The sequence below is a fragment of the Amblyraja radiata genome, chromosome 7 (assembly GCF_010909765.2).
Source record: "Amblyraja radiata isolate CabotCenter1 chromosome 7, sAmbRad1.1.pri, whole genome shotgun sequence".
Taxonomy (NCBI): Eukaryota; Metazoa; Chordata; class Chondrichthyes; order Rajiformes; family Rajidae; genus Amblyraja; species Amblyraja radiata.
In genome coordinates, this window is record NC_045962.1 from 44,020,968 (window position 1) to 44,048,709 (window position 27,742).

General features: G+C 45.7%; 1 protein-coding gene across 4 annotated transcripts; it reads right to left on the bottom strand.

Moving 5' to 3' along the window:
- Positions 1-405: 405 nt before the first annotated feature.
- Positions 406-26,796, bottom strand: zdbf2 (zinc finger DBF-type containing 2). Of its 4 annotated transcripts, none has more exons than XM_033024346.1 (7): positions 26,540-26,796; positions 23,045-23,126; positions 22,264-22,348; positions 10,877-10,922; positions 8,735-8,834; positions 3,810-3,937; positions 406-3,282 (listed from the first exon to the last, which is right to left on the bottom strand). In XM_033024346.1, exons 4-7 carry the CDS (start codon positions 10,891-10,893, stop codon positions 558-560), a joined length of 2,970 nt encoding a protein of 989 aa, XP_032880237.1. In that variant the 5' UTR covers positions 10,894-10,922; positions 22,264-22,348; positions 23,045-23,126; positions 26,540-26,796; the 3' UTR covers positions 406-557. The 4 variants fall into 4 exon arrangements, with proteins under 4 accessions (XP_032880237.1, XP_032880235.1, XP_032880234.1 ...); XM_033024344.1 differs by lacking the exon at positions 22,264-22,348 and adding an exon at positions 21,312-21,396 and having other exon boundaries at positions 26,540-26,795; XM_033024343.1 differs by lacking the exon at positions 22,264-22,348 and having other exon boundaries at positions 26,540-26,795.
- Positions 26,797-27,742: the final 946 nt, after the last annotated feature.

Sequence of the window (27,742 nt, forward strand, 5' to 3'; positions counted from 1 at the left end):
AAATTTGTTCTAATTCTCAATCACATTTTCATTACATGTCAATACATTTTTTTCCTCGTGCACCTGAAGAGTTTAATGGGAGTAGGAACAATACAAGTACTCTGGATCCTGGCAACTGACCCACCTTTATCCATGACCCCATCTCAGGATCTAGTGGCATAGATGACCCACAGTCCGTACCCTGGTCCCTGTTGCAAACCAACCCTGGCTCTGGCAGCACACCCTGCTTGAACTTTGTACCATCCCACATGCCGAATGCCAAATATCTGACGCAAATGCTGGACTTTTATACGCCGGGTTAGCAGGTTTCAACTGAAGATGGTGCAAGTGCGAAAGAAAACTGGTTGTGACTTTAAGGTGCTACTTGTTGTCTATTTTGTCTCAAAAGAACAACAGAAAAAAAGAAACCACTCAGGCTCTTTATAAAAAATACAGTTGCAACCTCTGTTTCAACTGCAAATTCCCTGAAATAATACAAAAGAAAGAAAAGGAACTGAGGAGCCAGAGGAGGGGGGGTGGGGGGGGCTGTGACGGGTCAACCACCCCCGCGAGGGGCTTCACTTCCTCTTGCGTAGGCCTTGTCGTCGGCCCCGTCGCTTGGCGCCCTTCTCCCCGCTCCTGGTTTCTCTCCTCAGCACCTTTTCCCCGGAGGAGCCACCCTTGTCGGCGGGCCGACGGATGCCAGATCGGAGCCGTGGGCGGCCCGGTGAGGAGGCGGGGGCTGAGGGCACTATGTCTGACTGCAACGTGGTTCCCCTCGGGTTGCTGAGCTGCAGCTCATCCCGGGTGGAGGCCGGGCCCGGGGCCTCGCGGTCAGGGTGCCGGCGGCTCCGCGGGCCGGCGTACACCTGCAGCCGGCCGAAGGGGGAGTCGGGCCCGCCCCTCCTCAACGGCGACAGGACCAGGTTCTTCTGCAGGGGCAGCGGGGGTCCATCCGACCTGGAGTCGCTGCCAGGGGCTTCCCCCAGGGCCCAGTCCCGGGGCTTGAGCAGGCCTGCCGGCCAGGAGCTCGAGGCCGCGTTGCTGCAGGCCTGCAGGAGGCTGCAGGCTCCGCCGGTCTTCGGGTGGATCTTGGTCATGGTGCCCCGGTGCTCGTCGGCCGTCGACCCTGCGTTGATGTCCGGGCTGAGGCTCCTGAAGAGCTGGCGCACATGGTGGGACTGGCCCAGGCTGGCCGGCAGCGTCTTGAGGATCCTGTTGGTGGTCGGGTCATAGTACCTGACCGGCGACTTCTTGTACTTGTACTTGGCTGGGTTGGCACCGTCCTGCCACGTCCTGGAACTCCGCTTCCCTTCCAAGGAGGCAGCACGCACCGTGGACTCAAAGTCAGGCGAGGACAGGACGTAGATGACCGTCCTGGGCTGGACTGGGCTCATGATCCTGCTGTAGGACCTGGGCAACCTCAGGGAGCACAGCCTGGTCTTCATACTGGGCGTTTCCACCTGGTCTGGCCCGCTCCAAAAGTTCTCAGGCTCTTGGTCCATCCTTCTAGACTTCTTTTTGACCACAGGATAGCCGGCCTCGCTAGTCTGGGTAGCATGGCTCACCTTCACCACCTGGCATCTGGACGCCATGCGGTATTGCCTCAAGGCCGGCTTCTTGCCCAGTGCCGACTGGCCCAGAGTTGGTGGTAGCTCAGTTTCCTCATTCCCCTCCTGTAAGTGAGGCAACGCTTCAGTGACAGGGACGGAGCGACTGCTGTCAGCTGACTCCTTGCACGTACCTTTGGATGTTTCCATCACCTTGTCCCGGTGCTTCTTCTGTTTCCTTCCATGGTTGGCCAAGGACTCGCTGTCAAAGTAACATAAGTATCGTCCTTCCTTGAACTCTTTCACGAGTGCCTCCACTTTCAGATCATCCTCTGTCATGATCTCGGACCAAGTCTTTCCAGCAAAAGATGGTGGTACGTAAGGCAAAGACTGCAGCCGTTGCTCTGTCTCGACGTGCTGTGTTTTCTCTTCGACGTACTCCGCTTTCACGCTGCTTTCCGCCGGGCCAGCATTTTCAACTTCCATTTTGTCGCACTCTTCCGTTTGTAATCGAAGAACTGAACTCAACCGAGTCTTGTAGTCGGGGTCCTCAAGCGAGATTCGTGCATCCGTAATCAACTCCAGGTCCTTCACCGGAATCCTCGAACAGCGCTTCTCCACCTTCACAGAGGCGTTCCATTCAGAGCTGCTGCTGGACTCCAGCTGTCCCAGCTGACTGCCCAGAAAACAGGTACTACCCCCCAAACTCGCCACGTCCTCCCCTGTGCCCTGGCGCTGTCCTCCAGATTTGGTCTCGCAGGACAGAGTTAAAGACAGCATCTTCTTGAAGCAAGATGCCGTCTCTTGTAGCGTCTGCCTGCTGCAGGTCATTTCGCAGCTGCTTGATGGTGTGCCGTGATCTCTCTCGGGAGGCCATTTTGTTCTCTGCAGGCCCCTCCCCACCGTTTTCCTTCGGCATTGAAGCTGACAACACATTGAATTCTCACTGTCGCTGTCTTTCAGCCGTGATGCCTGCCTGCTGCAGTGTTTCTGAATGACTGTCTCAATGGTCTCCGTGACCAAGTCCTCCATGTGTTCGGCCACTTTGGTTTCTTTGAGCGTAGCCGGGCAAGGGGCAGTGTTTCTGCTGTGTGGCTTGCACTCCTCCAGTTGGCTTGGGCCTCCAGGACAGTGTGGGCCACTGGGCCCCATGTGGTCCCCGAGTTGAGGGAGAGGGGGTCCTGCAATTGTACCCTGAGAATTAATGTGGTGCAATTTGGAAAACTTAAAAACAGGCCCTGATGAAACGTTAGGAAAATTCATTTGAGACATAGGATTCCAATGTTCATGATCCTCACTTCCAGGAGAGCCAGTGGCTTTGAGCTTATTGCAATCCTTTATTCCTCTCCTTGACATTGGTTTATATATGCCCAAAGCAATGCGACTTCCGTGCCTATCCACTTTACTGCAAGATAGGATGCCCTCTCTCGCAGTTAAAAACGCAGTCCTGCATAACTCTTTATAGGAAGAGGAGCTGACTTCAGCCTGTTCTACAGAAGCTGGCTCTTTAATTGCGGTGTCCTTTCCGCTCACTGGATCTCCGACAGGCAGCGAAGATGTGTTGCTGTCTTTGGTCTGATTGCAACTAACGACACTCTTTCCAACCAGCACGTGTGCCGATTGGACAGAGTCATTGTCCGTACTGGGCAACTCCTCTCTGGTCTCCTTTTCATCTTGGTAGGCGTGTATATCTGCAACCTCCTTTTTGGGAATAAGAGGCGCACTGATTGATGGAAGGTCCATGTATGTTGGCCTGAGCAAAATAAAACAAAATGTTAGTATATTGGGAAAGTTGAATACTTGTTTTTTTAAATTGTATTTTTTGATACTGTCGGAATAGTCCACTATTCTTGGAAGTTCTGACAGAAGATGGGAAGTTTGGCAATGGTATTATAATTTCATGACCCATCAAAATACCCCAGGGCTTTTACACAGGCATCAGGGGAACAGTTTCATTTTCCTTTCCTTTGTTGGCACTACCTGTTGTACTCATATACAGTATGATTGTACTAGTGTATGGTATGATCTGCCCGGATGGCAAGCAAAATAAAGCCTTTTTGCTGTATCTCAGTACACATGACAATAAAAACAATATCAACATGATATTCAAATTCTAAATATTTTAAATGTAACCCTAAGATTGCATTGCAGTTCTACTTCCATCCTGCTACTTAATCTGCAACGTTAAACAGGTGCAGATTGGCTGAAATAACAGTGGACGCTAACTGGCAATGAGTTATGAGATTGCGGATCACTGGGTTGAAGAGTGCCTTCCTTCACCTGTTGTCTTTGTAGCGGGAGGGGTGGTACTGTATCACATCTTGCAGGAAGCGCTCCATGAGGCTTTTTGCCACCACCTGACATCGGGACTCACCGGCGGATTGCTTGTGCCGAGTGGTCTGCAGGTGCTGAATCAAAAAGAAAAGTGCAGTCAGTGCAAGTTGACCCATGCTGGACTCGTTTCACTGTATCCTGCTTCCCTACTCCCCCTTAATTATCAACAATGCCCTTCCTCCTCTGGTGATTCTCCAGGTATGGTAGTGGACCAAACACTCCAAGCCCAATGAGCTGCTGGACAGAGCTTCCTGGGTTATTTCACTCTCCTACATATCCCACTACCGTTTTCTGGCTCTTTAATAGAGCCTGATCCCACTACCTTTTTCTGGCTTATAATGCTGCAATTTTCCTAAGAAATATTGCTGCAAACAGGACTTGCTGGTGGAGGCCATCAGCTGCTCTGTATTGATAAACTGAAAATCCCATAACCATCCTGTAATGAGTCAAGTCAAACACTCGTCAAGATACAACACATATTTATTAAATCTACATACAGCAAGGATCTGCAGTCATCACATCTCCGAACTGCTATTCATTCTAACTAGCGTAAGCAGGCTCTTGATAATATGAAGTACATACTAGGCGGAGTCACTACCAACAAACACTATAATTGGCTAGTATGAAATAGCCAATCTACATCCTTCCTTCTAGAAACAAAAGAAGTATCGGTGGCTAATCAATATAGGAGGGATATTAATAATACATTTGCAGAATTACACAAAATCGCCATATCTAACGGGTGGCCTGCAAACCGTTCCGGCCCGTGTGCGGTACGAGCCCGCCTCACCTCCTTTCATTGGAGAAGAAACCGGGGAGGGAAATGGGGAAACGACCGGTGTCCCGACAGGCAGGGAGGGTGACGAGATAGGCGAGCTAGACGCCAAATGCCACGGGGAGACTGCAGTGGGAACAATAGGTGGCAGTTGGAACGCGGGACCGACTGTGGGAGGGTATACGAAATGCGAGACATCAGGATACGGAGTCGCAGGACGCTGTTCCTTCACCTGAAGGATATGTTGACGGTTGCGTCTGTAGATGGCTTCGTCCGCTTCCACCACCTAAGAGCGGGGCTCTGTGGCAGGGCCATAGATGTGTCCCAGACGTGCATAGCCCTTGTTTGTCTGGAGACGAACCACTTGTCCACGTGCGAGTGGCTTGCTGGACTTGTCGAAGAAGCGTTTCTGCGTGTCACGTTTGGATTGTAGTTGCTTCTGAACCGCAGTCGGGGAACGAACATGTGGCTGCAGAAGCTGGTGGGACACAGGCAGAGGAGCACGGGTTTGGCAAGACATCAGTCGTTGGGCTGGGGAACCCAGTATGGGATCCCGCGCAATGTTCCTTAGGTTGAGCAAGTCCAGGTACACGTCTGATTTGGCAAGGTACGATCGCTCCATGAGTTGTTTTGCACTCCGGACCGCGTGTTCGGCGAGTCCGTTGGACTGTGGGAATTCGGGGCTGCTGGTAATATGTCGAAAGTCCCATCGTTGTGCAAAGTTTTTAAAAGCTTGGCTGGTGAACTGTCTGCCGTTGTCGGACTGGATACGTGCAGGGGAGCCGTGCAGGAGAGGTGGCGCTGCAACTTTTCGATTACTGCTTCAGAAGTAGTGGATTGAAGTAAGTCGATTTCGAAGCAGCCAGAGTAAGAGTCTACAAGGACCAGATAGTGTTTCCCATGCCATTCGAAGATGTCAGTGGCTAACGTGGACCATGGGAGAGAGGGTACTGGGTGCAGCAGTGGAGGCTGCTTTTGCTGATGTGGCGTCAGGCTTCAGCAGACGGCGCAAACTTGGGTCTTTTCTCGTATGTATTTGGTCATTCCAGGCCAGTAAAACATGCTTTGCGCCCTTTGGAGGGTTGCCTCCACGCCATGGTAGCCCCTGTGGATGTCGTCAAAGTATTTGTCCCGGAGGGCTGCTGGGACCACTGCCTTGTGGCCCTTGACAATAATTCCGTCCTGTAATACTAGCTCATCGCGAACCAGGAAGTATGGGTGTATCTGGAGCAGGGTGTTGGGTTGCTTATATACATCTCCTGTATTAACATTAATACAGGAGATGTTATTAATGTCTCCCATAGTCAATGTTAGGTACGTGATAATTAGCATATGTAATTAGTAGATGTGATATCTTGTGATGTCTTGTGCAAGTACGCATGTGCGGGGAGACTCAAGGTGGCGTCCTGGAATAAAGAAGCTTGTTAGATTTCTCCCGTGTCCGAGCCTTATTAAAGTCTGTTCAAAGCATCCAAATACACAACAGTCAGGATCACCCAGTCAGGATCGAATCTGGTGCTGTGAGGCAGCAGCTCTACTGCATACATAATATGAATATAATACTATAATTAATATAAAAGTATAGCAATGTTATAAAATTTTGAGATTTTAAATATCAAGTCTGCAATTTATCCCATCAGATAAAGCATAAAAAGAAGTTTAATTTGACACCTAATTCACTTTCATATCTTCAGTATTAAAAAAATTATGGCAATTTTCATACTCGGAAATTAGCATCTTGTTCCCTATTGCTTTTCCATTGACTTAACACAAAAGCTGTGATCGAGGACAGTCAAAAGCCCATAACTTTCTTAAAAATGAAGAGAACTGAAATAAATGTTCGGTTATTATAGATTGAAGCATTCTGAAACAAATATGAAACAATCTTACTTGGATGACCTGAAATTAAAGCATATAATTAGTTAGTTATCCAATTATAGCTAATTACATAATTCAATTACTAGATCTAAACATCTATCCATTTCTTAAGAAAAGATTAACATTCACACAAGAATTCACAATATAACATGATTTTTAAATCTCATTGTCATGAATTTATAGGCCAAATGGAAGGGATTTAGTGTTTAATTCCTGTAAATTAATGGCCATTTAAATCATCTTGCGAGTGGGTTTTTGTGGAACGCGATCATTTGGAACGTTGTGGGTGAATTTAAACCCCATATCTGCAGGAACAATACTGCCGGTTCGTATGGAGCCTAAATCACCTTTTCGCAACGTAAAATGTGGATTAAGGTAACCCTAAGAAGCACGTTTATATGTAAAATAAACGGCTTTCCTTTAGCTGTCCCGTACCTGAAATCCGTCCCCGTTGTCGGCGTTCACGGCATTAGAAGCGGCTTTTTATTTTACTCCAGCGCTGAAATGGTCCAGCGATTTAAAAAAAAAAAATGTCACAGAACGGCAGTCGGAAGAAATCTTCAGCGTTAGCTAGCTCCCCGAGACAATATATCCAGAACAGGTGGTCGAAAAACGCATTTTAACCCCGCCCCCCCCTCAAAGGCGCCAAAGTCGCGCACACGGCCAGTGACAGAACTGCAGCGCCGTTGAAGGCAAGTTTTGTAACATACCTATGTATTATATTCTTTTGAAAACGTTAACTGTTGCATTCGCTTCCAGCACCATTTGTGCCATGCATTCTACATCATAACATAGCATGAAACAAAATCTCTTCTTCCACCCTCCCCTCATTCTCTTAACAATTATTCGAAATTGGTGACTTCCACTAAATTATACCAAAAGCTAACACTCACTAAACCCCTCTCTTTAATATAATCTAAACAGTATTACCCCAGTTATCCCATTTCTGGGAGGCTCTAATGATTCATCGTTAAAGTGCTCCGTAATTTCTCGACGGCTGGTCAATTTGACAATTTCAGGTAAAGCATTTTGGAATTGTGGCACTGTACTTGACCTGGGATCTGCAGGCCTACGGAAAGAAAATGGAATAATATTGGCCAGTGTTCACCACCTTGTCTTTCACCCAGTGAGTCCTGGTGATGTGTGTGCCAGGGTCAGCTCAGCCCTGGTGACCCTCCCACATTGGGCCATCAGCATCACCCATTAGGCCGCAGCAGTAGACGCCTCCCGTACACGAGCCGAGGCCGGACCCTCGCGGGTCAGAGCCTGCGGCCAACAGAGTCCACGGCCGAAAGGGAGACCGCGGAGTAGTTAAGGCCGGGAACCTCGCGGGTCGAATGTGCCCACGGGCTTGAGTCCACAGTGATGGTGGAGAGGTCGGTGCAGTGGCCGACTGACAGATGAGGACGGACCACGTGGAAGTGAGGACGCCGCTGCCAAGGGGAAATAAAAACCCAAAGGAGGACACAGTGGGGAGACCGCCATGAGGGAGGGGGAGGGGGACAAAGGGAGACCTGGCGCGGGGGTACTTTGTAAGTACCCTCTATGTGGTGACTGTATTTATACCTTGGGTAATGCAAGCAAAGAATTTCACTGTGACTCGTCACATGTGACAATAAAGTATTCATTCAGTCATTCATAGCTTCCCCCATTGGTAAGCATCAACTGAGGCAAGGTTCAATTGCCTCATGGGTATGAGAAAAATGCCATACAGAACACGAGGAAGAATTCCTGTGCTCCAAGCTCGAACAACTTGACTTTGGCTTATGACGAAGACTTGGGCTTGCGCCACATACTTCATCATTAATTAACTTGCCGCTCTGTAGTCTACTGTATAACCTCAGGATGCCCCTATACTTAACCCCTATTCTTCATTGTCGTACTGTAGTAGATGTGGCAGGGTTCCACAAATATCAACCTGATAAATGATTAATTAAACCAGTCTTAGCAGTACCTTTTGTGCATAAACATTGTCTGATACCGGGAGAACCAAGACGATAAACATAACCACCAACAGTGAAACAGAACTGGACAGAAACAGTCCAGATTAGGCAACAAAGTTTCTAAAGTGGAGCTTGAATCTACGAACTTTCTGACTTAAGCTACGTTGATTATGAACACGTATTAATGCACTAGATAAATATTTTACATGAATACCACCAGGCGTGTGACCTAGTTTTTGATAGCAGTCGTTACTGAGGTCATAAGCCACCCTCACCTGTTCAAGGCAGGTGTACAGTTCCTGGCAGCAGCCGCAATAGCCTCGTTTGCTCTGCATTGGGAAGGTGTCGACATTTGGCTGTTCTGCATATGCTCCGCTGTAAAGGTGAAAAGAAAAACACGGATGAAATTGGACATATTAAAACTTGCAACAAGCCAGTGTTTGATGTAAACTGTCAAATCAGCGATTCCCAAATTCCAGGTGCAAACCTTTTACATATCTAATACGAATACGAGGAGCGAAAGAGGAATGTGAAGAGGGGCAGAGGTAGGAAAGATCGTCACAGTCAGGGTAGGGAAGTCTAAAACAGAGGGTGGTGAGTATACAGAACACGCTGCCAGAGGTGGTAGTAGAGGCAGTTACAAACAGTTTAAAAGTTTTTTGGACAGCAATATGGATAGGAAATGAATAGAGGGATAACAGCCAAATACAGGGAAATAGGATTAGCATAAATAGGCATCTTGGTATGGACCAGAGGACCAACTGCCATCCTATACAACTCTATGACTCGATGTTAGATTACGGGATGGTGGGAAAGAGTAGGTGGACTACGATGGGATCCCAATTCCTCCCGATTGCCCGTCCTTGATCTGACCTGTTGATTGTAGGTGACTGGGACAGGTGAAGCTCATCTCTAACATGAGCTGCTTTGTAATTTGCTGGGCAGGAAGAGATCAGCTAATGGGGTTGAGAGCGGGAAAGGTTGGTGATTACCTAAGAAAATGATTTAAAAAGACAACTTTAAAACATTTTTTTAAAAATCGAGAAAGTACAGATATTGGAAAGCTGAAAAAAGAGAAAATGCTGGAGACACTTCGTAGGACGGACAGCATTCCATGTTGTTAAAATATAGGTCGACATATTTGTACACTGTTCTACACCTTCTACATAACTCAAGCTTGTTATGCTTGGCTTCTGATCCTGCCGGGATCGACCAGAGCTCCAGCAGCGGCGGGACAGCGCTGATACATCGCGGGGCTGGCGATGCCTTACTGGGGATCGCCGTCTGGAGCCCGGAGTGCTGGACCTGTGGCACCGACATCATGGAGCTGCGGTTTGCGGAGCTCCCAACGCGGGCGGCGCTGATGGACAGCGCGGGGTCCTGCGACTCTGCCCGGCTCGGCCTGCGGACACGGGAGCTGCGGACTCCGGCTGCGGGAGGCGGCTGATCGGGAGGTCCGGGCCGCTGAGGAGGATGTTCACCGTCAGGGTTCGGCGTCAGCGTTCCACCAGCCCGGCGTGAGGGCCTGAACATCGGGCCACCCAGGGCGGCGACTGCGGGTGCTAGGAAGGCCTCGACCACGAGTGAACATCTGGGAAGAACGGAGTGGAGGCTGGCTGTGCCTTCCTCACCTTGGTGCCACTGTGTTATGTTGTGTCGTGGACTTTCACTGTTTGTGCTTTTTTTTTAAATTCTATTTTATTTTTAATATGTTTTATTATTTATTATTATTTATTTATTTTTATTTTTATGATACTGCCTGTAAGGGAAATTCATTTCGTTGTCTCTAACTGAGACAATGACAATAAATTTGAATACAATACAATACAATACTGAAGGCTGTGGGAAAATTCCTTTTTGACCATGGTACCCATGGTAACAGGTAGCATGCATAAGATGCCAAACCAAGGGCAGTTCCAGGTTTAACATAAGTGCTTGGTTAGATTAATACTGCTCAGTGTCACTGCTTATAATAATGCCAGAGCCAGTAAACAAGGACAAGCCAGAATGGAAGGACATTAGAATGGAAGGATAGTAAGTAACTAATGCATTGTTGAGTCCTTTTAAATGTCATCACTCCTTAATAAGGTGTTTCAGTCTCTGCCATTTAATAATCCCGTTCTTCTGCCATTGCATGGCCCTTTCCCTCAATGTCACTTCTTTCCTTTCTGGCTCAACTTGTTTTTCCATGTTTTGCTTTATTGAAGAACATTTCAAATATTTGTGGGCCACTTGCTCATGATGCTTCAAACTTTAATATACTCAAAATGGAGTATTTACTTCTCTTCCTCAAGTAACCAGTTGCTGTTTTAAAAAAATATATATATAATGGCATTCTAATTGTCCTCGTTGTGTTGCAAACATGCATTACTTCCCAATTAATCCCAAACACTTAACTTTACATTTGTCCAAATTACCTGGCATTGTCAGTCATCTCTGTGAAGCTCTCACTCGTCTGTGCATCTGTCATAAATCAAGAGGAATTAATTATTATTTAATCCTGATGCTGCCAAGAAGTTACAGATTATAAATTCAAATAATGCCTTTGAAATTCTCTCATGCTCATTATAATTTTTCTAATCAACGGATGCACTTTATAGGAGTAACCGCAGTGCACATGCAATGTACCTGCAAATTATTCAATTGCAGAGTAAACCTGCAATTGAATCGCCTTTCACAACATGAATTGTGTTATGTTGAGTTTGTTGATGAACTAAACAAATATTTTGCGTTGGTTTTCATCCCGAGTATATGTAGCATCCCAGAAAGAGGTATAAAATAGAAATTGTAAGGGAAGAACGTACTTAGTAGTTTACCACCAGCAGACTGGAGTTGCAGACCGATATATCTCTGGGTCCTGAGGACCTCAACTTAGCTCTTAAAAAGTGGCTGGCGGGATCTTGATAGTCATTGGTTTTAATTTTCCAAATTTCCTGTGAATTTTCCAGTACATGGGAAAGTAGCAAATGTAATTATTTTATCTAAAAGGGAGTCACAGAAAGCAAGGGCATTTAGCATAACATCTGTCATTGAGAAAATGTTAGGAACTGTTATCAAATATAATAGCTGGACACTCAGCAGAGTTTTGCAAAAGGGAAGCCACTTTATTGGGGATGACCAATTAATTGGAGCTATGTGAGGAACCATTGTGCTACTGATCAATGAGAACTGGTGGACGTTCCACATTTAGATTTCCAGAAGGCATCTGATAAAGGTCCAAGAGTCAAGAGTGTTTTATTGTCGTATGTTCCAGATTGAATAATGCAATTCTTACTTGTAGCAGCATATCAGAACATGTGAACATAGTACACTATAAACAATATAATAAACGAGAATGTTTTGTTCAGTATGTGTCTATATACAGTTCCCCTCATAATGTTTGGGACAAAGACCCATAATTTCTTTATTTGCATCTGTACTGCACAATATGATTTGTAATAGGGGGAGGAAAAAAAAAAGAAAAGAAAAATCACATGTGGTTAAAGTGCACATTGTCAGATTTTAATAAAGACCATTTTTACACATTCTGGTTTCACCATACAGAAATTACAGCTGTGTTTATACATAGTTCCCCTATTTCAGGGCACCATAATGTTTGGACAACATGGCTTCAAAGGTGTTTGTAATTGCTCAGGTGTGTTTAACTGCCTCCTTAATACAGGTATAAGACAGCTCTCAGCACCTAGTCTTTCTATCATCTTTGGAAACTTTTATTGCTGTTTATCAACATGAGGACCAAAGTTTTGCCAATGAAAGTCAAAGAAGCCATTATGAGACTGAGAAACAAGAATAAAACTGTTAGAGACATCAGCCAAACCTTAGACTTATCAAAATCAACTGTTTGGAACATTAAGAAGAACAAGAGCACTGGTGAGTTTACTAATCGCAAAGGGACTGGCAGGCCAAGGAAGACCACCACAGCTGATGACAGAAGAATTCTCTCCACAATAAAGAAAAATCCCCAAACACCTGTCCGACAGATAAGAAACACTCTTCAGGAGAGGTGTGGATTTGTCAATGATCACTGTCCACAGAAGACTTCATGAACAGAAATACAGAGGCTACACTGCAAGTTGCAAACCACTGGTTAGTCACAAAAATAGGATGGCCAGGTTACAGTTTGCCAAGAAGTACTTAAACATAGAAAATAGGTGCAGGAGGAGGCCATTTGGCCCTTTGAGCCAGCACCGCCATTCATTGTGATCATGGCTGATCGTCCCCCATCAATAACCCGTGCCTGCCTTCTCCCCATATCCTTCGACTCCACTAGCCCCTAGAGATCTATCTAACTCTCTCTTAAACCCATCCAGTGACTTGGACTCCACTGCCCTCTGTGGCAGGGAATTCCATAAATTCACAACTCTCTGGGTGAAAACGTTTTTTCTCACCTCAGGTGAAAACGTTTTTTCTCACCTCAGTCTTAAATAACCTCCCCTTTATTCTAGGACTGGCCCCTGGTTCTGGACGCCCAACATTGGGAACATTTTTCCTGCATCTAGCTTGTCCAGTCCTTTTATAAGTTTCTATAAGATTCCCCCTCATCCTTCTAAACTCCAGTGAATACAAGCCTAGTCTTTTCAAATCTTTCCTCAACAGTCCCGCCATCCCAGGGATCAATCTCGTGAACCTACGCTGCACTACCTCAATCAAAAGGATGTCCTTCCTCAAATTAGGAGACCAAAACTGTACACAATACTCCAGATGTGGTCTCACCAGAGCCCTATACAACTGCAGAAGAACCTCTTTACTCCTATACTGAAATCCTCTTGTTATGAAGGCCAACATTCCATTAGCTTTCTTCACTGCCTGCTGTACCTGTAAACCAACTTTCAGTGACCGGTGTACAAGGACGCCCAGGTCTCGCTGTACCTCACCCTTACCTAACCTAACCCCATTGAGATAATAATCTGCCCCCTTGTTTTTGCCGCCAAAGTGGATAACCTCACATTTATCTATATTATACTGCATCTGCTACGCATCTGCCCACTCACTCAACCTGTCCAGGTCACCCTGCAACCTCCTAACATCCTCTTCACAGTTCACACTGCCACCCAGCTTTGTGTCATCCGCAAACTTGCTAGTGTTGCTCCTAATTCCCTCTTCCAAATCATTAATATATATGGTAATCAGTTGCGGCCCCAACACCGAGCCTTGGGGCACTCCACTCGCCACTGCCTGCCATTCTGAAAAGGACCCGTTCACTCCTACTCTTTGCTTCCGGTCTGCCAAGCAGTTTTCTATCCATGTCAACACCCTACCCCCAATACCATGTGCTCTAATTTTAGTCACCAGTCTCCCGTGCGGGACCTTATCAATGGCTTTCTGAAAGTCTAGATACACTACATCCACTGGCACCCCTTCATCCATTTTACTTGTCACATCCTCAAAACATTCCAGAAGATTAGTCAAGCATGATTTCCCTTTCATAAATCCATGTTGACTTGGACTAATCCTTTTACTGCTATCCAAATGCCCCATTATTACCTCTTTAATAATTGACTCCAGCATTTTTCCCACCACCGAAGTCAGGCTAAACTGGTCTGTAATTCCCCGTTTTCTCTCTCGCTCCTTTCTTGAAAAGTGGGATAACATTAGCTATCCTCCAATCCACAGGAACTGATCCTGAATCTATTGAACATTGGAAAATGATCACCAATGCGTCCACTATTTCTAGAGCCACCTCCCTGAGGACGCTGGGATGCAGACCATCAGGTCCAGGGGATTTATCATCCTTCAGTCCCAATTTCTTTCAGTTCCTCTACCCCCTTTGATCCTCTGTCCTCCAGTACATCTGGGAGATTGTTTGTGTCTTCCCTAGTGAAGACAAATCCGAAGTACCTATTCAACTTTTCTGCCATTTACTTGTTGCCCATAATAATTTCACCCGTGTCTGCCTTCAAGGGACCCACATTTGACTTTGCTACTCTTTTCCCCTTAACATATCCAAAGAAGCTTTTACTGTCCTTCTTTATATTCCTGGCCAGGAATTATATTTATGTTTCCTTCTGTTGTCCTATGAAAGTTTCCCAATCCTCTGGCTTCCGGCTACTCTTTGCTGTGTTATAAATCTTTTCTTTTAGTTTTATTCTATCCCTAACTTCTCTTGTCAGCCACGGTTGTCTCCTACTCCCCTTAGAATCTTTCTTCCTTTTTGGAATGAAATGATCCTGCATCTTCCGGATTATGCCCAGAAATTCCTGCCATTGCTGTTCCACCGTCATTCCTGCTAGGATCCCTCTCCAGTCTACCTTGGCCAGCTCCCCACTCATGCCTTCATAGTCCCCTTTGTTCAACTGCATCACTAACACTTCCGATTTAACCTTCTCCTTCTCAAATTGCAGATTAAAACTAATCATATTATGATCACTACCACCAAGCGGTTCCTTTACCTCGAGTTCTTATCATATCTGGCTCATTGGACAACACTAAATCCAGAATTGCTTTTTCTCTGGTCGGCTCCATTACAAGCTGCTCTAAGAATCCATCTCGGAGGCATTCTACAAGCTCTCTTTCTTGGGGTCCTGAATCAACCTGATTTTCCCAGTCTACCTGCATATTGAAATCCCCCATCACCATAGTGGTATTACCTTTGTTACATGCCAGTTTTAACTCCTGCTGCAGCTTACACCCTCCATCCGGGCTACTATTTGAGGGTCGGTAGATAACACCAATTATGCCCCTGTCCCACTTAGGAAACCTGAACGGAAACCTCTGGAGACTTTGCGCCCCACCCAAGGTTTCCGTGCGGTTCCCGGAGGTTTTTGTCGGCCTCCCTACCTGCTTCCACAACCTGCAACCTCCGGCAACCACCTGCAACCTCCGGGAACCACACGGAAACCTTGGGTGTGGCGCAAAGTTTCCAGAGGTTTCTGTTCAGGTTTCCTAAGTGGGACAGGGGCATAAGTGTCTTCTTGCCTTTACAACTCCTCAACTCAATCCACAGTGACTCTACCTCGTCAGTCCCTATGTCTTCCCTCGCAAGGGACTGAATTCCATCCCTCACCAGCAGAGCTACACCCCCTCCTCTGCCCACCTGCCTGTCCTTTCTATAGGATGTATAACCCTGAATATTAAGTTCCCAGGCCCGATCCTCCTGCAGCCACGTCTCAGTAATCCCCACAATGTCATATCTACCAACCTCTAACTGAGCCTCAAGCTCATCTACTTTACTTCTTGTACTTCGCGCATTCATATACAATACTTTTAATTCCTTACGCATCTCACCTTTCACATCAATCCCTATTACACTTGGCCATACTCTCCTGTCCCTTTGTGAGCTTCCTTTCCCGTTAATTCTGGGGTCATTAACCATCCCTTTACTTTCTTTCCCTATAACTCCGTCCTCGACTATCCCATTTGACACCCCACCCCCCTTATTCAGTTTAAAACCACCCGTGTAGCAGTGGCAAACCTGCCTGCCAGAATGCTGGTCCCCCACCTGTTAAGATGCAATCCGTCCCTTTTGTACAGTTCCCCCTTACTCCAAAACAGTTCCCAGTGATCTAAGAATCTAAATCCTTGCACCCTGCACCAGTTCCTCAGCCACACATTCAGGTCCCGTATCTCTCTGTTCCTGCTCTCGCCAGCACGAGGAACCGGAAGCAAACTGGAGATAACAACCCTGGAGGTCCTGCTTTTCAGCATTTTTCCGAGCTCTCTAAAGTCACGCTGCAGAATATTCATCCCCTTCTTTCCGACATCGTTTGTGCCGACATACACTACCACTTCCGGCTGTTCACCTTCGCCCTTGAGGATTTTCTGCACTCTGTCCGTGACATCCTGGATCCTGGCACCAGGAAGGCAGCATACCATCCTCGAATCCCGTCTGTTGCCGCAGAAACCGCTGTCCGTACCTCTCACAATGGAGTCTCCAACTACAATGGCGTTGCCTGACGTTGGCCTCTTTGGTTTTGGCTCAACAGCACTTTTTGCTTCGCAAGCCAGTCCACCGCTCAGTGTGATAACGTCTTCTGTCCCGACAACTTCTAAGTGGGTGAACCTGTTCACAAGAGGTACAACACCCGGGGACCTTTTCATTCCCTCCCTTTCTCACCGTCACCCACCTTCTCTCTTCCAGTACCTTAGGTGTAACAATCTTACTGTAGGACTTGTCGAGGAACGACTCCGTTTCTCGGACGAACCCGAGGTCATCCACTTGCTTCTCCAGTTCCCCAACACGGCCCTTCAGGAGCTGTACCTGAATGCACTTCTCACCGGCCATAAAAGAGTGACCACAGTTCTGGAAAAAGTCTTGTGGATAGATGAGACAAAGATTAACTTATATCAGAGCGATGGCAAGAGCAAAGTATGGAGGAGAGAAGGAACTGCCCAAGATCCAAAGCATACCACCTCATCTGTGAAACACGGTGGTGGGGGTGTTATGGCCTGGGCATGGATGGCTGCTGAAGGTACTGGCTCACATCGTCATTGATGATACAACTGCTGATGGTAGTAACATATTGAATTCTAAAGTCGGAGACACATACTATCTGCGCAAGTTCAAACAAATGCTTTAAAATTCTTTGGCCGGCGGTTCATTCTACAACAAGACAATGATCCCAAACATACGGCTAAAGCAACAAAGGAGTTTTTCCAAAGCTAAAAAATGGTCAATTCTTGAGTGGCCAAGTCAATCACTTGATCTGAACCCAATTGTGCATGCCTTTTATATGCTGAAGAGAAAACCGAAGGGGACTAGCCCTCAAAACAAGCATAAGCTAAAGATGGCTGCAATACAGGCCTGGCAGGGCATCATCAGAGAAGACACCCAGCAACTGGTGATGTCCATGAATCGCAGACTACAAGCAGTCATCGTATGCAAAGGATATGCAACAAAATACTAAACATGACAACTTTCATTTACATGACATTGCCGAGTCCCAAACATTATATAATCAGAATAAAATAAATAATAAAGACATCACAGAAACACAAATTAAAAACAGAATTCAGTCCAAAAACAAAAATCAAAAACACAATGTGAAGAGAGAGCAGCGGCAGCTAAAGCACGCTAGCGTCCACTCTCCCTTCATGGCAGCCATCTTGGACAAAGACTAACAGGAGTACCTTACAGACAAAAAATCATCCCCCCACAATGGACACCACTGTGGGGGAAGGCACAATGTCCAGTCCCTATCCCAAGTTCACCCCAAAGTCAGGCCTATTGAGGCCACCGCAATTGCCTCTACGGAGGCCCGATGTTCCTGGCCGTTCTCACCGGGTGGTCTTGCCCCGGCGTCGGGAGAGTCCTCTAAGCGGCTGGGCCACCTGGAACGGCCGTTATCTAGCTGGAGACCGCGGCTTCTGAAGCCAACAGGGCCGCGCCGGTTTGGAGCTCCCAGGCTCCCGATGTTGAAATCGGCGCCGCCCACTCCGCTCCGCAGACCCGCAGCCCAGAGGTGTTGAACTCGGCGGTCACAGCTCACCAGAGTTCCAGCGCGTCGATCCAACGCGGCGATCCAGGCAAGGCATCGCCCGCTCCGCTCCGCAGACCCGCAGCCCGGAGGTGTTGAACACGGCGGTCTCAGCTCACCGGAGCTCCAGCGCGTCGATCCAGAGCGGCGACCCAGGCAAGGCATCGCCCGCTCCGCGATAGCGCTCCAGCGCTGTGCCTCCACCGAGGCCGAGGTGCTGGGCGGTCCCCGCCAGGAAACGGCGCTCCAAGCCCGCTGGTAGGCCACGAGGACGGGTCGACGGGCAGCCCGGAGAAAAAGCTGCCTCACCGACCAGGTAGGGACCTAGAAGTAAAATTAACCCCTACCCCCAACATTGAAAAGTCCATATCCCCTACGGACAAAAAACAGGACTCACTAAAAACTTTTAAAAAAAGCGAATTAAAACGGACGGCTGCTGGCTAGCAGCCGTTCCCCAAGATGGCTCCTCCTCGTTCTTAAGTGTGTATTTATTTGTGTGATGTTCGTGTGCGTTTCGCATCTCCTCGAAAACACGACGTGCTAACGGTGACATTTTTACATATTCCGATAGATTTACATCATGATGTCAAAAATCGCCTTATCTGAAAATTTCATGCATTATTTCTCGAGTTATTTATGAAAATGTTCACAAATCTCAACTTAGAAAATAAACGAGATGGTCTCCCTGATGACGTCACAATGGATCACACTGCCTGCCTCTGCTCCCGCTGCGACTGACGTCACCCCTGTTCTGTCTTCTGTATTTTTGGCTTCTTAACTTTCACTTGTTTAAATTTGTCACTTAGCGTTATTAAACTGCTGCTCAGGGCGCGCTCCGCTGGGCTCTTTGAAGTCCTAGAACATGGCTACGGCGATCATTATCGCCGCGTGGGCCAGCTCGGTGGGAAGATGGCATGGCGGCCATTACTCCCCCTGGGGGAGGTCGTCTGTGGAGACCTGTAATTCCTCCGCCGATCACAGGGACTCGGGGAATCGTGAAGCCTTTTCCTCGCTGATGATCCCGATCTCACCTGGCGATCTCTGGCCGTCATGGGGGACGACCTCCTCTCCGTCTCCCCCGCCCGATCGTCTGTCACGCGGGTGGTTGGGCTTCCCCTCGCGGAAGCCACGATCGGCCGGTCCTCCGCTGCTTTTGACCGTCCTCAGATCGCTCCCGCGACCTCCCTAGTCTCCGCCGCCCTCACGCCCGCCCCCCTCCTCTCTCCCTCCTCACTCTCCCCCCTCACCTGCCCTCCCTTTCCCCCCCCCTCTTCCTCCCCCACTTGGTCCAGTATACATAAAACACTGATCGTGTGTGTGTGTGTGTGAGATCATACTGCTCCAAAAAACGACGCTCTAACGGTAACATTTTTACATATCCCTGTAGAGATTTATCATGCGAGGCCAAAAATCGCCTTATCTGAAGAATTAACGCATTATTTCTCCAGTTATTAATGAAAATGTTCAAAAATGTCAAATAACTTAGAAATTCGGCTGGCTTTGGCTGATGACGTGACAATGACTGCACATTGTGTTCACGTGCTGCGAGTGACGTCACCCGCTCGCTCGCCCGGCTCCCCTCCTCCTCTTCCCCCACCTCCTCCTCTCCCCTCTCTCCACCCTCCTCCTCTCTCCACGCCCCTCCCTTTCCCTCCTCCATGCCCCTCCCTTTCCCTCCGCGCCCCTCCCTTTCCCCCCTCCGCGCCCCTCCCTTTCCCCCCTCCGCGCCCCTCCCTTTCCCCCCTCTCTCCTCCATCCCTCTCCCTCCTCTGCCCACCCCACCTCCACCCCTCCCCCCTCTCTCCCCCTTTCACCGCTCACCCCCCGTGTGTGCGGGGGGTGGTTAGTGTGTGTGTGACGCCGCAGCACCCCCCCCCCCCCCAACAACTGTGCATTGAGGGGACGGGACCCAACGGTCTAGTGTCTATCTAAAAGCCTCTTAAATGCCACTATTGTGTTTGCTTCCACCACCATCCCTGGCAGTGCGTTCCAGACCCCCACCACTCTCTGTAAGAAAACTTGCCCACACATCTCCCTCCATTAAACTTTCCCCCCTCATCATATGGCTATACCCTCTAGTGTTGGACATTTTCACCCTGGGAAAAAGGTTCTGACTGTCTACCATAATGATGCCTCTCATAATTTTATATACTTCTATCAAGTCTCCCCTCAACCTCCAACATTCCAGAGAAAACAATCCTAGTCTATCCTACCTCTCCATGTAGCTAAAATCTAATAATCCAGGCAGCATTCTGGTAAACGTACTCTGCACCCATTCCAAAACATCTACATTTTTCCTGTAATGGGCGACCAGAACTGCACACAATACTCCAGATGTGGCCTAACCAAAGTCCTATAAAGTTGCATCTGCATATCAAATGTTGTTACAGAAAGTAAAAACTTGACAACGTAGCAGGCAACAGTGGAAATAGCACGCCTTTTCTTCTCTCCAAATTGTACACTTTTGTCTTCTTTTCACCTCCAACGGCCAATCCCACCTCAATCCTGTATCCAACTTTTATCCCCTTTAGTCTCCTTTTCATTTTCATCCATCTGCGAATAACAAAAAAAACGCCTACCCGGCTATCACTTGCCAGACTCCTGTATCCACCTCTCCGTTCCAGCTTTCTCACCCCTTTCCAATCAGTCTGAAGAAGGGTCCCGACCTGACACAATTTCTGTTGTCTGTCTATCCATTCCCTGCACAGGTGCTGCCTGACCGTATACCTGCCCAAATGCCCTTAAATAAAGTGAGCCCTTACTTTTAAATGACGTACAGGCAACATTTTCCAGTGTTTGGGATTCTCCTCCTCAAATAACAGTGGGAGGAGAATCTTAGTATATTTTACCACAGGGGTATTTAAATTCTTGGGTAGACAAGAATGAGCAATTGTCATTCCAATCAAAGTATTATTGTATTAAACGGTGGAACAAGTTCTTGATCAAAGGATCAAGTTCTGAATCCGTATTTGTATGTTTTAAGTCAACAAATATTCACACTTTTGAAACACAAGGAAACTTCTGTCACTGAAATCTCTCTGAAGCATGGTCACTGTTGTCACAAACACTTGACTTAACTAATCTGAGCACAACAAATGTCCACAGCCCGTGGTGTCAAAGACTAGTCTGTGTTTATAAAGTGGGGATGCACATGCGATTAAAACTGAAAGAAGGACAAGAGGGGGGGACAATACTTGTTCTTCCCCCAGTTACATGGGATTACATACAGTGAACACATCACTCCTCCAGATCAGTGAATTTGTCTCAAAGCTTTAAAAAAAAACCCCGACAATTACTGACTTAAAGGATGCGTGAATCAATCTGTAAATATTTTAAATGTTACTAAAGCTAATATTTGGTGGATCTCCAATTATCTGCGGGGTTAAATGAAGATCCTGCAGACACCCCACGTGCATAGTCCCCACAAGTAGGTCCCAACCTGGATAGCATGCTTATGGATGAACCAGTTCCAATGATACAGCAGCACCGAGATCATGTCAAGGATTGGGATTCACATTGCCCTTCTGTGTACACAATTAATGATAATTAAGATACATTCCTACATACAGAATGACAGCATCTCTGTTGACGCAATGCTGTCTATCTCTAGGGAGTCAAGCATTTTTCATTAAATAAACTTCAAAAGAAAAACAGCATTCCTAATATTAAACACACCAGAAACCTTATACCCTGAACGGGGGGGGGGGGGAGAAAGCAACCACATGAATGAATGGGAAGTTTTCAAAAGCCAGGATCATGCTGCATTGTTGTCACACGAGGCACATCATTAGGTGTTGACAAAAGATAGCTAATGACCTCCCCAGTGGAGCTCACTCAAGGGCTGCTCTCCATCATTGCAAAGCAATCTACTTAACTGTGCTCATAAAGAAACACTGCTTTAGAGTACAGAGTCATAGAGGGATACAGTGTGGAAATAGGCCCTTCGGCCCAACTTGCCCACACCAGCCAACATGTCCCAGCTACACTAGTCCCACCTGCCCGCATTTGGTCCATATCCCTCCAAAACTGTCCTATCCATATACTTGTCTAACTGTTTCTTAAATATTGGGATAGCCCCTACCACAGCTACCAGAGCTTTCTGGTCCAATATAAAAGGACATGTTTCCACAGGGTCTTTCAGAATATTTGGCTGCATCAAAATGCTCTTCACCAAGTCAGTACAGATAGTTATGCGATAACATAATAGATAATAATCACGTTATAAAAACAGAACATCAATAGGAAATAGGGGTTAGAGGCTAGAGTGTTTCAAATTCACAGTAGCAACTTACTTTTCTCCTTGCTGGAATTTAAAATGTTTTTTTCTAAATAGTTATAAGTTTGCTTTTATTACTGCTAGCTAAAAAAAAAAATAACAGGTTGTATATTACCTTGTCCAATAGTGTATCATTGTACTAGTGTCAATAGAAGCAATTGCCTGTCAATTTCTATGGTCATCTGTGGTGAAACTGCAGACTGTTAAGAGACAAGTGTCCAATTACTGTGAGAAGGTTTGCATGGAAACAGTTTATTTTTCCCAAACTGTTCTTTTTCAAAGCAGCTTTTTCCCCCCACTTGTCAATTTCCAGAAAAACTTTTAAAATGAGTCTCCATTTCCTGATCTAAATTACTGTGACTAATTCAGCACGTGTATTACAGATAGTGTTCACCAATTCAATAAATCACATTATATCCAGCAAGTGTTATGGAAACACTTATCAGAAATAGCTGTACTTTCATTTGCAGTAATATAGCAGCCAATTTGAACATTTTACTTATGTATCTATAAGGACACGATAGTCTTTCATTATGTCTTTTGATTTATCAATCAAAACTCTCTGCCTTAAGTCTCCGAGACAGGATTTGGACCCAGGACCTTCTAACTCAGGCAAAACGATTGCTACAAACTGACCTGATACAGAATAATAAGCAAAAACTCACCATAGTGACCTCGCACCATTGCTCAGACAATCACCAGAGAAGACACAAGTGTTAATAGAGCACAGTGTTAGTATTTGCTTTACATATTCTAAGAAAGGTTGGAAACTTTCAAATAAATATTAGAAATGTAAGGCATGACTGATGTGGAACAGTTTCTGATGCAGGAATAGCTAAATAATTAAATTACTCAAATCTCCTGTACTCCTTCAATTTGCCTTTTTTTTGCCTTACCTCCTCTATCCAAAGTGCAAATGATTCATAGACTTGGCTCCATTGGTGCCTCACCCCAAGGAGACATACTTCAAGTATTGGCCTGGATAATAAATATCAAAAGATTATTCAACTATAAAAGCCCATCCGAATAAAACTACCTCAAGTCCTCAGAAGAAACGCTCATGGATGCCAACAGCAATGAGATCTTTCAGGTAGGAACTGGACTAATTTCATTTACCCAACTAGGGATATTTAAATTTTACTGCAGTGCCCGTTCAGATGAGATTACTTTCTTTCAACCAGATCCAAAATATAACCTATAGCTTTTATATTTCTGCAAGTTAGTATCATACAATGTCACAATGGAAGGGAGAGAGGAGGAGAAGCAGAAGGAATTTCAAAGGGAAATCTAAAACACGAGAGCCCGAGTATCTGAAGCTACAGCACAGTGTTTTGGGGCCTCAGGCTACAGAGATAGGAAAAGGCATGCCCAATGAGTTTGAGCTGCTGCTGGACTCTCAAAGAACAGTGAGCAAAAGTCAATTGAAAAGGGTCAGCAAGTGACAGAGCAAATGTGTAGTGAACATATTGAAAATCTTTCCATCAGGTTTATACATCAAGGCTGGGACCACTTTGAGCACTCAATTTTCTTACCTGCTGCAAGACCCAATTTTGAAATTTGATTATAGGCATTTCCAGCCCACACGCATAACAATTGATGAAGAAAACCCGCATTACATAATAGACAAAGGGAATGTTCACAATATAAACATTCTGATGAGGCACCATGTGCCACACAGTAAATGCAGGGAACATTCAGCAAAGTTACAAAGTTATTCATTTCATCGTACTTTCATAACGGTTTCCCTTGGAGCCTTCTAATTTTCTTTCCTTTTAAAGGTTGTAACATAAAATCCTTTAAAAGTTATAATTTGATCTCCTTTTGAATATTGCGGACTACATCAGCATCGTCCTTTGCCATTAATACGAGCTGCCTGCCTACTGACCTCTTCACCGACGGTGGAAGCAATTCCCAATTACTCCATCAATACGGATGCTCCCCTTAAACAGATGAAATCAAGGGTAATTGATATGGGAGAGGGTGTGGGTGAAAGGGGTGGGCTATAGAATAGTGAACTGCAATTCACTGCCCATTAGTAGAAACAAAGTAAATCAGAACTTTCAAAGGGGAATTGGGGGATAGATGTTGTTGGGGTAAATACATTTTGAGCTGTGGGGGAAAAAAAGAAAAAGGAAAAAAGGATATTGGCTGATTTTGCTCTCCATGGATTCCACATGTTGAATGGCCTCCCCCATTGTTGCAATGATTCTCAATATAAAAAGGAATATATTCCCACTTTTTCCACAAAACTAAAGCCTATGACTCCAATCTCATTCCTGGTAAATCTCTTCTGAACTCTTACTTTATGAAACACAGAAGAATATACAGTATTGGGTCTGACCATTGATCTATAAAGTTGGGCAAGAACAAGATTCAAGCGAGAAGAAACCTAAAATCATGGCCATGATATGTTTAAATCCGAACATTAGTAAAGTAAACTCAATCATATTAAAAAAAAAAAATACTGTTATGATCATGCTGCAGGCTTTTAAACTTGAATAGCAAAACTTGTATTGGAATACAAACTTGCACTAGGCAAAGAGGTAGTATTGGAACAGGCATAAAACATCTGTACACATATCGGCACCTTAGGCACATTGAGCAATTTATGCACCAAAGCATTTAATAGTTTCTATATAGCCACCAAGAGCTTTTAATACCAATTACAGATTACAATTTCAACAGAGAGTTTAGTGATGTATTGCATATAATCTGAACTAAGACAGTGGAAAACAAGAGACCGTAGATGCTGAAAAGTAGAAATAAAACAGTGATGGAAGCACTTGGAAAGAAAGACAGAGTCTCTCTCCAAAGCAACTGCCTGACCCAAATATTTCCAACATGCATTAATTTTATTTGCAGGGTTAACATGTCAATGCCCCCACAAGCCTCGTCCAAATATTCAGAGACCAGGGGATTTCTCAGCAGTCTTGGAAAATGTATTCCAATACCACCACTTACAAACAGGGGACCAGTTATAGTGCTTTAAAAAAAAGTGCTGAACAACAACAAATAAGTCCCCTATTGTTAGCCCACACTTTATGGGATCTTCTGTACAAAATTGGTTCTGTATTTCCTCTAACTATGGTCCACTGACTATGAAACGTCTGAAGAAGGGTCTCGACCCGAAACGTCACCAATTCCTTCTCTCCATAGATGCTGCCTCACCCGCTGAGTTTCTCCAGCATTTTTTGTCTACCTTCGATTTTTCCAGTATCTCAGTTCTTTCTTAAACATGAAACATTTGGAGGTGTGAGGTGCTAAAAAAAAAAAAAGATCTTAACCCTCAAAAAAATATGGAGCACTTAAACAGTTATGTTAACAATCTACTTCAGTGTCCACTGCCTTCATAAACTGGTTAGGGTTGACCCAAGATGGTGATCTGTATGGGCACTACGTGACCATTTGAAAGAAATATGTTAACAGAGCATTAAAACTGTTGCTCAGCCATCTATAGGTAGAACACGATTCAAGTTACTAAGAACTCAGTTTCAAAATAATAAACAAAAGGTGACATTCCAACAAATTACATATCATCGGTCCACTACCGGATTTTTCTGTATGATGTTGATCAAGAGGTTAAAATACAAACAAACGTTAAGCATATGACGACTAATTCGGGAGTAGTAAGGGAGCAATACTAATGGATAGTCCTGAAATCTACAACTGAAATCAAGTGGAACATCGTCCAGTTGCAATTGATCAGCACATTTGAAAGAGTGGAGTTTCAGTATATACGGAGCAATCGCTGTATATATATATATATATATTCAGTTTCAAGGCAGGAAGATTTATGGCGATTGCTCCGTGTGCACTATTGACAAATGGTGCACTTCAGCAATGGCACCCGCTTTATTTTGACTATTATTCAGAAACTTGCCTTGTTTTGCGAATTTAAAAAAAACACGTGTTTAAGGAGTACGTGGTGCAACTCTTGGTCACCGCCAGTAACGCTCTTCCACCGTCAAACCCACTGACAGTTGTACATTTTATATATGGATTTGGAATTCCCTGAGGCTGGGGTGGAGGCGGGGGCGGGGGTGTTAGTGAATGAAGATTAAGTTTATAGTGTGTACGTCAAAACCATCGAATTAGATTCAATCCCCGGCAGCGTGAGTGCAGTATTCAACAACATTCGGTGCATTGGTTTCCCCTCAGTGCTCATACACCCCCAGCAACCAGTAAAAATAACAAACTCAGATAAGCTGCTCTCCCGCGGGGAGGGGAACTGACACCATGCAAGTTGTAACATCGAAGCAACATTGGACAGTGTCAGTAAACGCGCTGGGAATCCTCCCTCCCTCCCTTCCTTCCTTCCCTGCCTGCGGTCTCGCAATCGGTTCCCACGGACGCTGCCCCCCGGGTTTACACTGACCCTCCCCTCCCCTTACCGTGCATTTTCCAGCGCGCTGAATGTGCTTCCACCCTGACGGTCAGAGTTCAGCTCCTTCCCTCAGTACTTCCTGGCCACTTTTAAAGGGGGCAACGATCGGTTTATTTGCGGGCTGCCGACGCCAAACCGTGGCCGCGCCCACCTTTAAAGGGAACGTCGAGCAGCAGTTTCCTCGGGTCTGAAAGCGGGAGTGGGGTAAACTTCGGATAAAACAAAGGCAAAGAATAAATGCCGATGGTGCAAAGGTTTAGCAAAAAGCAAAAGGCAAAAAGCGAATGCTGCAAGCACTCCGGCCAGTCAGTAATTGTGGAGAGCAAAAAACAACAAGCGGCCGTGAGTCTCCACAGATGCTGCCTGACCAGCTGAGTCCTCTGGCACTTTGCTGTCACTCTAGATCCCAGCACTCGTTTTATTTAGCAATGTTACAAATTTTTGAGATTTTAAAAATCTGCCTGGAATTTATCCCATCAGATAAAGCATAAAAAGAAGTTTAATTTGACACCTAATTCACTTTCATATCTTCAGTATTAAAAAGGTTATGGCCATTTTCATACTCGGAAATCAGCATCTTGTTCCCTATAGGGAGGTTTCACGGCAGTCGGGTCACGACCCATGACCCGTACTGTTGCTACGCTACTCCAAGTGGAGTACACGCGATGAACTGCAGGTAGGCACTTACCATTGTTTCCAGCGTAGCGGGTCCGTTAAAACCCGCCGAAATTGTCAATTATTGCGCTGTAAATAATTATGGAAATCGGGATAAGCGTGAGAGACATTTAGCCTACTTCAGAATTCCAAAAGTGAGGAGAAATTACGGTAGATAGAAGCGAAAGCTGAAGGGACAACAACAGCCAAAGTGCTTGGCGAACATTGGCCGTTTGCTCACTGCATTTCATCAACTAAGGCATTATTTGTGTTTTTTCTTGATTCCTTTGGCATCTAAAAAGTTTCAGAAGTGATAAATCTGGCTGTAAAATTTTTAAATCGCTCATGGTTCTCAAGTGGGTTTTTACATTCAAAAAGAAAACCGCCGCTGAAGCAAAATTTACACCCAGATTTATCACTTCTGAGACTTTTTAGATACCAAAGGAATCAAGAAAAAAAACAAATAATGCCTTAGTTGATGAAATGCAGTGAGCAAACGCTATAATTCCCACTATTTTCAATTTCGATATCTGGACAGCCAATGTTCGCCAAGCAC